At 40.5% G+C, this 14,359-nt stretch overlaps 1 protein-coding gene across 1 annotated transcript in view; it reads left to right on the top strand.

Annotated features, from left to right (window-relative positions):
- The window catches only part of LOC120313672 (acetylserotonin O-methyltransferase-like), a 38,975-nt gene extending 25,644 nt beyond the window's left edge, over positions 1 to 13,331 (top strand). The window contains exons 4-8 of the mRNA XM_039355808.1: positions 9,601 to 9,669; positions 10,117 to 10,235; positions 11,020 to 11,160; positions 11,333 to 11,455; positions 13,123 to 13,331. Coding sequence (XP_039211742.1) covers positions 9,601 to 9,669; positions 10,117 to 10,235; positions 11,020 to 11,160; positions 11,333 to 11,455; positions 13,123 to 13,331 — 661 coding nt within the window. The remainder of the gene's footprint in view (positions 1 to 9,600; positions 9,670 to 10,116; positions 10,236 to 11,019; positions 11,161 to 11,332; positions 11,456 to 13,122) is intronic.
- Positions 13,332 to 14,359: the final 1,028 nt, after the last annotated feature.

The raw sequence follows: 14,359 nt of genomic DNA, 5'->3' as shown, positions 1-14,359 counted from the left end.
ATTTTAGATGGCTGATTCCAGAAGGGATTTTAATTTACTGAGATACGAAAAAATATAGACTGGATATGCCACTTAAAGCAATGGAATTCTTCAATAACCATAGAGCATTTTTGGAAAGAGGTACAAAGAGAGAAGCAAAGAAACAGGAAGAAATGGCAGTAGAAGGAGCAGTCAAATCAAGAGAGGAGAAAGAAATTAAAAACACATATACAGAAGAAGGAGCAAGACCAGAAGATCAGACACAGATAAGATTGACTAGAAGATTAAGACCTAGATATAATTGAAAGAGATGGAGGAGAGTGTGATTTTGTCAGTGAATATAAACGGACTAAATTCTCCTTCAAAAAGGAGAAAAATCTTTACATGATTACAAAAATTAAAAATGGATATAATTTTTCTTCAAGAAACACACATTAAGAGACAACATTTTAAGTTGTTAGAACAACCAAAAATTGGTAAACTTCACTTTGCATTAGCACTTCAAAAGAAAAGAGGAATAGCTTTATACATTAAAGAAACGATAAACCCCAAACAAATCTATGCGGATGAAGAGGGGAGAATATTAATGGTGGAAAAATGATGGATCAAAAACAGATACTGATACTACTAATGATAAACAAGAACAATTTTACCAAAAACTATATAAAAAATATTAGATTTAAACTATCAAAATCTTTATATAATGGGAGACTTTAATGCAATAAAAGATGGAACTTTGGATTACAAAAGTGCCAAACAAGGAGAAAAGGAGGAAATATATTACCTAAAGCACTTTTATAAATGACAGAAGAACTTTGTATCCAAGATATATGGAGAGAAAAAAATCCAAAGAAACTACAATATACATTTTACTCAAATAGACATAAATCATGGTCTAGAATTGATATGATATGGACATCTTTGGAACTTAATATGATGATACAAGAAATTGAGTTAGAAATTAATGTTTGGGCAGATCATAATCCAATAAAGATGACTTGGAGAGGAACTAAGAAAAAATTAAGATGGTCCTTGAATAAATCTGTATTGAAAGAAAAAGAATTTCTACAACTAGTGACAAAGGAAATGGATTTTTTCTTCAAAATAAACAAGAAAGAAGAAACATCGCTTCAAAATGTATGGGATATGGCTAAAGCATATTTCAGAGGGTTGCCCATAACTTATATCACTAAAAAGAATAAAGAAAAGAAACAACAGTTAAAGTTGAAGAAAGAATTCAGAAAGTTAGAATCAGAATTACAAATAGATCCACAAAAGAAAATACTTAAGAAACAAATGGAGATAATAAAACATAAATTAAATTTAGCCGAGATGGAAATAATGGCTCAACAGATTAAAAGGGCTAAACAGAACTTCTTTGAAAATGCCAACAAGCTGGGGAGATGGTTAGCATATAGACCGAAAAAGGAAAGAGAAAAAATTGATAAACAAGCTGCAAGATCCAAAAGGTGAATTACAATTTCAAAATGATACAATTAAAAAAAATTAAAGATTATTATGAGATACTTTATAAGGCAGAGGAAATACCAAAAGAAAAAATACAGCAGTATTTAAAAAAAGCAGACTTATCAAAAATTCCAGAGAATATTCAAAATATATTAAATGGAAAAATATCAATGATGGAGATTATAGAGGCTATAAAAAGGCAAAAAAGGATAAGATTCCTGGCCCAGATGGATTACCTCCAGAGATTTATAAATCATTTCAAGATGTATTAAGTCCGATTCTGAAAGAACTGTGTAATGAAATACTCCCAGAGGCTAAAATACCAAATACATGGACTGAAGCCAACATTACTTTAATACCCAAAGAAGACTCTGATTTAATGCAAATAAAAAATTATAGACCAATATCACTATTAAATGTAGATTATAAAATATTCACCTCAATAATGGCAGAAAGATTACAGAGATTTTTGATCAAATTTATACATACAGACCAAAATGGTTTGCTACCTAAAAGACAGATAAAAAATAATTTAAGAGTGATTCTTGATGTGTTAGAGCAGGGCTTTTCAACCTTTTCACCCATTGTACCACTTTTAGGATAAGGCAATATCTGAGTACCACCAGTCGCCCAGGAAGGTATTAAAAACTTGACCCCCCCCCAAAAGAGGAAAAAATGATAAAGTACAGGTAATTCTCGACTTACAACAATTCGCTTAGTGACTGTTCGAAGTTACAACGGCACTGAAAAAGTGACTTATGACCATTTTTCACACTTACGACTGTTGCAACATCCCCAGGGTCATGTGATTTACATTCAGATGCTTGGCAACTGATTCATACTTATGACGGCCACAGTGTCCCAGGATCATGTGATCACTTTTTGCAATTTTTTGACAAGCGAAGTCAATGGTCGGGGGGGAGGGAGGTGGCCAGCTCATCATTCAGGTTGCAGGGTGCCTGTGTGGGTGGGGGGAATCCATGGGTCTCTGGTGGAGGGGAGTGGCACTGCCCTCCTTCCCTCCCTCTCTCCCATTGTCCCTTCCTTCCTTCTTTCCTTCCTTTCTTCCCTCCTTTGTCCCTTCCTCCTTCCCTCCCTCCCTTCCATTGTCCCTCCCTCCCTCCCTCAGGTTGCAGGGTGCCTCTGTGGGGGGAATCCATGGATCTCTGGTGGAGGGGGGTGGGACTGGGGTGGGTGCCCTCCTTCCCTCCCTCTCTCCCATTGTCTCTCTGTCTGTCTGTCTATCTGTGTCTATCTCTCTGTCTCTCTGTCTGCTACTGTAATAAAGATGAGCAATGTTAAGTCCAATATAAAGGAATGACTAAATCTCTTGATACAGGAACAGTTGCAAAAACTGCATGCTAAGATTCTGGTGCGAGAAATCTCAGCCTTTGTGTAAGAACTACAACCCACCATAAAAGACCCCCCAAAAGTTGTTATATTGTGAGTGGGCAAGAGGTAAACCAAACTTTTCAATAGGCATGTTACTGTTTATACTCTGAAGGTCAAACATGCTGCTTACCAAGTGAAGCCCCAGGATAAGTGGGCTACATGTGTGTGTGTGTGAGAGAGAGAGAGAGAGAGAGAGAGAAAGGGAGAGGGAGAATGTATATGAATATGCATATGTATTTGTGCATATATTCATATTTTACAGTGCTATTCCAAGTTCATATTATCCAGATTGCCAGTTTGAATGCCAATTCTTTTGTTCTGGTTAATGACTGCAATAAAGTTAAGATGATGATTGCTGAGTCCTCAGCGAAGGCAATAACTTCAGGAGTCATTTGGTAGTTCTCAGGAGCCTCTTTATTGATGTTCAGCTGCTCTGTTACAACGCCGAGGCACACAAGCCTCTCTCCTTCTCTTAAAGACAATCCCCGGGCCAAACGGCAACATTTGGCGCGCTTTGCACTTCACACATGTGTGCAAGTGCTGGCGCCAGCCAATCTGGTCCCGGGCAGCTTGCAACTGCCAGGGACTGTTGCAACGTCCCGAGCCTGCCTTTGCAGGCTCAGGACACAACACCCCTTCCCCCCTGGCTAAAACTACAACTACATTAATAGTTACACGTGACCTTAACACGAGCGTGGGAGCCACACTAACTCCATGATACCAAGCTGTAATGTTTTGGGCTTCATTTCCCATTGTTCCTTATTCGAACCTTTCACAGGGACACCCTCTTACTGTTTCTGCTTTGCCAGCAGAGTTACAAAATCTTCAAGATATTTAGGAGATCTTTTAGCTCTCTGTGACCTCCGAATTCCCTGGCAACCTCCAAGCACATCTTGTCCAGGGAGTGCTATGTGTTCGCCCCCTTCCTTTGACCCTGGTGGTCCCCATGAACCGTGCCCCGTTGCCTGGCCTGCTTGCTTGCCCACCGGGCTCGTCAGGCCAGGACTTTGTTCTCTCCATAACCTGGTTGACCTGCCTAGTTGCAGGCTCTTTGGCCCTTCTAGAAGGCTGCCACTTTTGGACAACTCAGTAGAGCCTCTCAGGTCTACCCTAGACCTATCATGAGGCTGCCTTCCTCCACTTCCCAGTTCCATAGTAGGGCTGTCTGGAATCTCAGCACTGTCCCAAAACTCAGTTGCCCCCTCTGTTATGCCGGAGGTGTCAGAATTGGGATTCGGCCCTCCGACCACCTCCCTAGATAAATGCCCCTTCCTGGGAACAGTGGCAGTGTTGGGCCAACTAGACGGAGTGTGTGCCAGCTCTCTTGCAAGGTGTGAGTTATTAGGATGCTCCCAGTTATTCTCCCTGACTGGAGTGCTGAATGGTGTTGGTGTGTAATGATTATGCCCCCGGGATAACTCCCTGGCTGGAGTAGGCACTGGTGCCTGTGTTCTAGCTGGTTCCCACGAATTCCTGTTCGGACCACTCGCGGAATCTTGGAATGGGCCGTCTGTGGCCTCTCTGTTGGTGTCTGGCTGCTGCCCACACCCTTCCCTTTGCCCGTAGAGGTCCTCCTCCCCCCCTGGAAAAGACCCAGGAGTCTCAGCAGGTGAGTCCAGTCTCGTACGCAGCTGGTCGATATGCCGTTGCAGGATACGACCGTCATCCAGGGAAACCTCGTAAGACAAGGGACCTGTAAACTTGCATACTATGGCAGGGACCCACAAGTGACCTGGCCCATAATTACGGGTCCATACTGGGGCACCTACTAGCAATTGCCTTGGTGCCCTGGGTTGTGTAAACTTAGAAGGCAGTCTGTCCGGATGCAACCGGTCAAGCTTAGTAGTCAGTTTGCGCCCCCAGCGAAGTTCAGCCGGGCTCTTCCCAGTAGAAGTAGAAGGTGTGGTACGGTAAGCAAGTAGAAAATCTGCCAACCTGTGATGCCAGTCCCCACATGTCAGTTTCTTTTTTTTATTAAATTTTTTTAAAATTTTACAATAAAAACCCCTTCCCCAATCCCTCCCAACCCACCCCAAAACCCTCCCCTGTTCTTCCCAGAGCTGAATACAGGCTTAACTAGATCTTAAAAGAAAAAAAGTTTTAAACCCAAATAAACCTTAAGCAAATATAATTACACTCAATAAACAAATTGTAAAGTACTTTAACTCCATTATATATAAAAAACAAAAAGAGGGGAAAAAAAGAGAAAATAAAAAAATAAAAAAAATAAAAAATTAAAGAATAATAACAATTACACTTCTAAATAATATCTTAAACTTATATAAATTATTCAAAAGCTAGATAATATTTTCTTATATCATACTTATATTGTATAAAATTTATCCATCTTTTCCACACCAAAAGATACTTCTCTTGCGATTGATCTTTCAAGAAAGCCAAAATTTTTGCCATTTCCACTAAGTAAGAAACTTTAAAAAACCATTCTTGCAAAGTAGGCAAAAATTCCTTCTTCCAATATTGCCCTATTAACAACCTACCCATATGTCAGTTTCTTTAAAGCATCCTTGGTGATGCGGACCATCCGTTCAGCCATACCGTTGGTGGAAGGGTGGAAAGGTGCAGAGGTGGCATGACTAATCATGTTGGCCTGTAAGAAAGCTTGGAATTTGGAAGAAGTGAATTGAGGGCCATTGTCAGACACCAAAACATCCGGAAGCCCATGTGCAGCAAAAATGAGCCAAGGTGGCGCAGCAGTTAGAGTGCAGTACTGCAGGCCACTTTAGCTGACTGTTCAGCTGGTCAGCGGTTCAAATCTCACCGGCTCAAGGTTGACTCAGCCTTCCATCCTTCCGGGGCAGGTAAAATGAGGACCCAGATTGTTGGGGGCAATCTAAATATATATATACATTGCTTACTGGTGTACACCGCTTAGAGAGTGCTTGCACTTAAAGCGGTATATAAATCTCATAAATAAATAAATAAATAAAAATCCCCCTCAGTACTTGAATAGTCTTTACAGTGGTGGTGGAAGAGACAGGTACAACCTCAAGCCATTTTGAATGGCTATCAACCAGGACCAAGAAGAATTGACCGTGAAAGGGCCCAGTATAATCAATGTGCACCCTAGACCATGGAGACTGTGTTTCCTCCCATCTATGCATAGGAGCCTGTGGCATTTCTGGGCGTGAGCGCTGACAAAGGTGGCATGCGTGCACCTTAGCTTCAATTTCCTTGTCTAACCCAGGCCACCACAAATGGCTGCGCGCAAGCGCCTTCATGCGTACAATGCCAGGATGACCCTCGTGAAGGGAACCTAAGACCCTAGACCTCATTGAGGTAGGAATGACAACTCTGCTGCCCCACAGCAGACAACCCTGGAAAGTGGATAACTCGTTCCTCTTAAGCCAGAAACTCTGAAACTCAGCGCCAGGACAACTCTCTGGCCATCCAGACAAAACCCAAGATAAGACACGGGAGAGTGTGAGATCTGTGGCAGATTCAGCAGCCACATCCCTGGCATTTAACGGTGACTCAGGCAATGCCTGAATTGAAAGGATGTTGATGGCAGGGGCAGGATCAGCCTCTACTACTTGCAGGGGTAATCTACTGAGGCCATCAGCATGGCCCATTTCTTTCCCAGGTTTGTGAATTAGAGAAAAATCATAGGCTGACAGAAAGACTGACCATCTCAGCATTCTGGGGGAGATGATATGGGGTGTTTGTTTGTTAGCGGTAAACAGCCCCAACAAAGGCTTATGGTCAGGAAAGACTGTGAAATGTCTGCCATACAAAAAATCATGGAATTTTTTAATTCCAACAACAACAGCTAAAGCCTCCCTGTCTATCTGGGCGTAGTTTTGCTCAGCAGAAGACAAGGTTCTGGAGTAATACGCAACAGGAACCTGAGTTCCATCCGGCCTAAGGTGGCTGAGTACTGCTCCCACCTCATACGGAGAAGCATCACAAGCGATGCACACAGGAAGAGTTTCATTAAAATGTGCAAGCACATTGTTAGATGTGAGTAAGGCCTTAACCTCATTGAAGCTTGCTTCATGTGTTTGTGACCACTGCCACACTGCCTGTTTGTCCAGAAGCCTATGAAGTGGTTCAGCTACATTAGCCTTGTTAGGAATGAATGAATTATAAAAATTCAAAAGGCCCAGAAAAGCTTGTAGTTCGGCCTTGGACTTAGGCCTAGGAGCATGCATGATAGCCTTTAATTTGGACTCAGCAGGATGAATTCCATTGGCATCAATTTTGAATCCCAGAAAATCTGTAGAAGGCACCCCAATTTTACATTTGTCCTTCTTGAGTTTGAGGCCCGTTTTCCGGAACCGCAGCAGAACAGCCCTCAATCTCTCGGCTAAATTTTGAGTGGAATCTCCAGCAATTAAGACATCATCAAAATAGGGGCAAACGCCTGGTATACCCCTCAGTGTATTTTCCATTATGCTTTGGAAAATTCCAGGAGCCACATTTACTCCAAACTGTAGCCTCTTTAGTTTGAATGCCCCCCTGTGGGTTACAATGGTTTGTGCTACTGCAGCAGCTTCATCAACAGGCAACTGTTGATAAGCCTGAGCTAGGTCAAGCTTTGCAAAAACATGCCCCCCCTTGAGGGAGGCCAGGATATGACTGACTACAGGTACAGGATAGGCATGTTGCTGCAATGCCTTATTGAGAGTGCATTTGTAATCTGCACAGATGCGAATGTCCCCATTACCCTTAAGAGGCGTGACTATGGGGGTCTCCCAAGGACTGGAATCAACAGGTTCTAAAACTCCTTGCTGAATCAATTTGTCCAATTCAGTATCAATTTTCCCTTTTAAAGCAAAAGGAACCCTTCTTGCTTTTACTCTAACAGGAGTGACAGTGGGGTCTAGTTTTAAGGACACAGGGGGCCCTTTCTATGTGCCCAGTTGTGGGCTGAAAACATCTGCAAATTCTTTGCAGACTTCCTGTAGATCTACTGTTTGCAAGCTATTGAGCCCTGTAACATGTATTCCCAAGGCCTCAAACCAATCGAGTCCTATGAGACTCGTTCTCTCACCCCCCACTATCAATGGACCTTCAAAATCCTTATACTGTACGTTAAGGGTGGCCTCCCCCTTAACACACACTCTGGAGTTTTGAAAGTCTGTCAACACAATGTCAGAAGGCCTAAGCTTGGCCTGAAATTCACTACCAGAACAAATCTTTCTGAATGTGTGTATGGAAATGATTGAAAGTGCAGACCCAGTGTCCAGTTCCATGACCAATGGAACTCCTTGCAACTTCACTTTAAGTGACAGTTTCTTCTTGATAGGTTTGTGTGTGCCTGTCCTATAAATGCTTCTTCGTGAAGCACAGAAACTCACCCTGTTTTGGCTGGGGACCCTGGTACCTTTCAGGCGCAATTCTTCTCGGGGTTGTACCTTCTGACGGCCCAGACACACAGCTGCAATGTGGCCTTGCTTTCCACATGCTCTACAGATAGCAGAGCGAAACCTGCAGTCGGTCCTCTTGTGGCAACCTCCACACCCGAAGCACTTGGGGACAGCTGAAGACTTTTCTTTGCCTTCCCTCTGCTTCCCTTCTTTTGTTGGGTAGAGACGGTCTACTTCTTCATCAGGATCCTCTTCTGAGCTTCCTTGGACTCCCTCCTGGTGCACAGACACAGCTTCTGGAGTATTTCTGATAGGCCTCATATTCTTGATTGCCCCACCTGCTGCCTCTTCTGCAGTAACCTCTCTCAAGGCATCTTGGAATGATAAGTCTTCTTTGGCAAAAAGTCTCTGCTGCAAGTCTCTATGTCTCAGTCCACATATAAATCTGTCTCTCAGCCTTTCTTCTAAGTCTTTAAACTCGCAAGGCTTAGCTGCTCTTCTCAATGCAGCAATGTACTCTTTAGCTGATTCACCAGCCTGTTGATCCCTCTGTTCAAAAGTATGGCGCCAAGCAATGACAGACAACTTGGGCTGGAAATGTTCCTTTAGCAATTTCTTTAAGTCTGTGTAGGTAACAGATTCTAGAGGTGCAGGTGCTGCTAGATTTTCAGCGATCTCAAATGCATCTTGACCACAAACACACAGCAGGGTGGCGGCTTTTAAGCCATCTTCTCTCACTTGATTGACCTTGAGATAATTTTCTACTCTGGCCACATAAGACTCCCATCTTTCCGGATGCGTAACATCGAACTCGAAAAGTCTTCCTATCTTTGCCATCTTCAGTAGTACAGGAACGGTCTATCAGCCAGTTTACCTCCAACATTTGCTGTATTGGCAGGCAGTTGCTGAATTTAACTCCGTTTCCTGCTGCTTCAGGACTCCAGGGTAAGCTTACAATTGTTTGAAGTAATTGCAAGGCATCCCACCCTCATCGCCAGTGTTGAGTCCTCAGCGAAGGCAATAACTTCAGGAGTCATTTGGTAGTTCTCAGGAGCCTCTTTATTGATGTTCAGCTGCTCTGTTGCAACACCGAGGCACACAAGCCTCTCTCCTCTTAAAGACAATCCCCGGGCCAAACGGCAACATTTGGCGTGCTTTGCACTTCACGCATGTGCGCGAGTGCTGGCGCAAGCCAGTCTGGTCCCGAGCAGCTTGCAACTGCCCGGGACTGTTGCAACGTCCCGAGCCTGCCTTTGCAGGCTCAGGACACAACACACTGTACTTGAGAGAATGAAAGAAAACTGGCTTAATGAAACATTTAGAATAAATTCTGAACTATCAAAATACTGTAAGACATTCTGGATCTACTTCTATGCAGAAGAAAATGCCAGGATGATTGTCTTGTTCCTTTCTAACTTTTTAAAATTTCTTTTAGGAAAGGAAAAAATCAGATTCCATCAATATATGGCTCTCCCTCAAACAAGACTTTTGAGGCCTTTTACAGGTAACATTATAATTTTAGAGAATGGTCATTAAATAGAGTAATTGTTTTGTGGGCAACTGATCAATATGATTATCCTTCACAGTGTCATTATTTTCTCTATCATATGTTCTTGACCCATCATGTTCACCATATTTAACCTCTCTTTTATGGCACTAGAATATAGTTATGGCAGATCTAACTGACCAGGTGTTTCTGTTTATATACAAAGCACAGGTCTGCAGTTAGAGAACCTTTGTGAATGTGCTTTGTTTCAAGAATATTATAACATTTTCCACTGAAATGGTAGGGCAGTTTCATGTATCACATGCAGATTTTTCCAGATCCTGATCAACATCATTTAAGTAATGCTGTAAAAAGAATTTGTTTCATACAAACATAAATATATAAAACAATAACAACAATAGCATTTTATAAAATTATATTGAGTGATGTTTGTTTTAAATCTAGGTCAAAGGAAGAGTTAGAAACCATCTCCAATTTCATGAATGAGCTTTGGTCTGTGCTAGGAAGAGAAGTGCTTTCTGCCTTTGACCTGTCCCAGTTCCCACTCATTTGTGATCTGGGTGGTAAGTACTGCCAGTCCTTTCTCATCTTCTTTCCATGTTGGGCCAATGGGCTAGATGGCTTCTTAGCTTCTCTTACAAATCTTCTCAACTGTATCTGGAAAAGGAGACATTCTTAGGAGATCAAAAGTCAAAGTCTATAGCAGACTTTGAGAAATAGTCCTGTTTTAAAGATGGTTAAGTGTCTCTTTGACCTGATACGATAATACAGTCAGTGGAGAATTTGGCAGAGGCTGCTTGAAAAGGGAGACATTTCTGAAAAGAAAACAGTGTACTCTTCCTCCCCTTTTCCAGTGCTGACCATAGATGGGAAAAAACTGAAATCCGAGAATAGCAGGCTGATCAATAAAGGACCCTTAAACTGGATTTGCCCGGAAACATTTTGGAGATGTAAGAGACCATGACTGAAGATGATATGGGATTTGGTGCCCTTTGAGATGATGTTCAGTTTTTGTGTCTTCAAACTGCATCAAAAGACATTATTTTTGATTATTGTGAATATTCAGTGTATCCGTCCTAAGGAATTCTCATAGCACGGAAGGACCATATGAAAGTTGAGTATCAATTGACTCAATCTCAGTTCTTCTTCCCTATTAGTATTTGTTTTCGATGATATGAAGTATAGCAAATTTGGAAAAAGTTGTCTCATTTTTGAAATTATTAGATTCCAATTAATCTCATGTGTAGTTTAGAAAAATAACAGGCAGGGTAGCTTCAGGGAAAAAAGCTGGACATATAAATTTTTTTGTTTTGTAGTTACTTAATTACATTTTGTTCTTTCTTTAAGGAAGCACAGGTGGCTTACCTAAGGAACTGATTTCACTCTACCCAAAATGTACTGTGACCGTTTTTGATCTCCCTGAAATAGTGGAAGCATCCAAGAACCATTGTTTTTCTTCAGAAGAGACCCGGATCACTTTCCATGCAGGTAAAGGATGTGATGCAATCTTCCTTGTGGGTTAAACTCATGTCTTGCTAAGCACAAGAAACTTTCACATACAGACTGGATTCTGTGATTTTTAAAAAAGAGAAAACAGATTATTCTGTCAGAATAATCTGGCAGATATGGTACAAAATGAGATTTTACTTATTTTTTGTAGGTGATTTTTTTAAAGATCCCATTCCTGAAGCAGACCTGTACATTTTGGCCAGAACTCTGCATAACTGGTCAGACGAGACTTGTTTGCAGCTGTTATGCGAAGTGTACCAAGCCTGCAAACCTGGTAGGTATTCTTTAATCAGGAAAAGTTAAATTCGCTAGGGAACTGGCAAAGTTCATACTTGCTCAAGTTTTGGACTGCCCTAAGTCTAGGGTCATTTCAAATTCACCATCCAGTTTTCCTGAGCCTTCAACTGGCATCTTAAAATAATTAATTCAGCTGCAGTGCTGAAAAAATTGTGGTTCCAGAGTGATTCTTGCAGCTATCTCTCCTGTATAACCCAAAGTGTGTTGTGCAGATCAGATTCATTCAAGCACCTGCTACATACCATCCCAGACTTAGCACCTGCTGATAAGAAAGACAAAAAAGTATGGATACTGGACCTTGCAGAACCTGGAGATAGCAAAACAGAATAGAAAGACTTGGAGAAAATCACAAAATACAAATACCAGCAATTAGAAGTAGAATGAATGTGGCAAATGAAAGCAAAGATAATAACAATAATAATAGGCACCTTGGGTACAATCCTAAAACCACTGAAGCACCACTTGAACATCATTGGCATTGACAAAATCACCAAATTGCAAAAGGAAAGTTTACTTATAATTTATATCCTGCAATGATACCTTTAATGCCATCAAACAACATCTGCCTATCCCAGGTCCTTGGTGGATAATAGGTGCATAAAAACTCTTAATACAGTCTAACATCTACTGACTGTGTAGCCAACCACTACAAAAATAATTGGATATCATTAAGGATGTACAAGTTAAAAATCTGATTTGTAAAGAATACATCCAAAGAGTGAGAAAGTTGCTAATGACAATATTGAAAGGGGGAAACGCCATCAAAACTGGCCATATATTGCCGGAATGTTAACTGGACATAAGCTGAACTGGACTATTTGGACTGAAAAACAATAAAACTGATGACTATTTACTATGTCTTACAATCCCATAATAATATTGATAGATTATACTTCAAGTCAAACAAACTGTCAAAGAAGTAGAGTATGCATTGGCTGATTATATATAAAATAACCAATAACAAAACATGAATTTTGATATATTGTATTTTGATATAATATATGAGAGAGCGATGGCTCAGTTGTTAAAGACGCTGAGCTTGTTACCTGGAAAGCTGACAGACAGAGTTTGAGATCTGAGTGCCACATGATGGGGTGAGCTCCTGCTACTTGCCCCAGCTCCTGCCCACCCAGCAGTTCAAAAGCATTCAAATGCAAGTAGATAAATAGGTACCATTTCAGTGGGAATGTAACAGCTTTCTGTACTCCTCAGCATATAGTCATCGTGGCCATATGACCACAGAAGTATCTTTGGACAACGCTGGCTTCCTTGGCTAAGAAACAGACATGAGCACCACCCTTAGAGTCGGAAACAACTGGACAGGGAAAACCTTTACTGTTATAATATAATATAATGAAACACAAACAGAATTTTGGCAAGAAAAATCTTTAATGGTCAATTTCTACAGAAGATTGAGGGGAAAGCCTTGGAAAATAATTAAAATATCTCTAAATTGACAAAATTTCCAAGAACAAAAAATTGGTTTCTATTGACCATTGGCAGGAATAAATATAACACATTTGAAAGCAGGATTCATAACGTAAAATTGGGGCTTTTTCAAAATATTTTGTAATATTCATTGGGTTGTGAAATAAATAGCAATATTTTCTCACCTCTAAATCACTGAAATATATTTTGAAACAGGTGGCAGTGTCTTAATAGTTGAAATGCTTCTTGATGAAGACAAAGGAGGGCCTTTAATTGCCCAATTCTACTCCTTGTTAATGTTGCTGTTTACTGAAGGGAAAGAACGGTCAGCAACTGAGTTGAATGTGCTCCTCCACAAAGCTGGTTTCCAAGAAGTTGAGTTAAAGAAAGGAAGCCTCTTTCATATTATTTTAGGAAGAAAATAATGTTGCCCCTGATTCCTTCTTGTTGAATGTTTAAGAGGAAATTTTAGTAATCAAAGATATGATGTGTTAATTACAGGTACTAGTATATTCTATTCTTCTTCCAGAGTCCACAGATTACATAGCTGATCCTTTTCTTATCACAAAATGTTTCACTATAACTAGGGATCCCCAGTCATGGCTGCAAAAATCCTGGAAACTAATTCTGGGCAATAAAGAGAGGAAATTCTTATCATATGATGAAAATTAATCTCCTTATAGATCTTTAATTCTTCCCATTCTGAGATAGAAAGACAATCTTCTTACACATATTAAACAAACAACAGAGTATTGGAGAAAATCTGAAAGGTCTGGATCAGGTCTCTAGCCTGCACATATTGTTTTGCTAATTCAATATTTTTAGTCCCTCTAAAAAGCAATTAAGCCCTAGAAATTCTGCAACACAGAGAATGCAATAGGTGCTAACAACATAAATAAAAATTGCAAGCCTAGCCATAAGGAAATTAACAATTAGTGCTGGTAACTCAAGGTTTTTAGATAATGGCCATGGTGAAATAACTTCACAAACATTATTCTTTCTACCCCTAGTTATGTATTTCAATATATCTGTATTAACCCAGTCAGTAATATAACCTCATTAATGCTGTATCCTATTAATAGTGATTAATTTTAAAGAGGGCTTATAATTTCACTATTATTTCAGCTTTTCTATTTTCTATCACTGTCAATAAACTAATTTTCATATTCTGACAGTGTTTGAATTGTGTCCTGGTCTCTGGTTCAAATACACTATACCCCTAAGATATTCTCATAAAAGAGCTATTCCATAAACAAATCTCATCCAATATTCCACTTCTCCAGATACAGCAGTGAAGTTCACAAACTCTATGACTTTGTTATGAGACTATTTATTCTCATTCTTTGCTTTCTGATCATAACCAGGTAGCAAATCAGAAAAAGATAAATATAATTAGATCTGCCTTGAGCTGGATTCTAGCCTTATGCCACATCATATGAACTTAATCCTGGCA

Source organism: Crotalus tigris, unplaced genomic scaffold (assembly GCF_016545835.1).
Source record: "Crotalus tigris isolate CLP2741 ecotype Arizona unplaced genomic scaffold, ASM1654583v1 scf7180000018759.1681925, whole genome shotgun sequence".
Taxonomy (NCBI): Eukaryota; Metazoa; Chordata; class Lepidosauria; order Squamata; family Viperidae; genus Crotalus; species Crotalus tigris.
The sequence above is the reverse complement of the archived record's forward strand: the minus strand, read 5'-3'. Positions and strand labels throughout refer to the sequence as shown.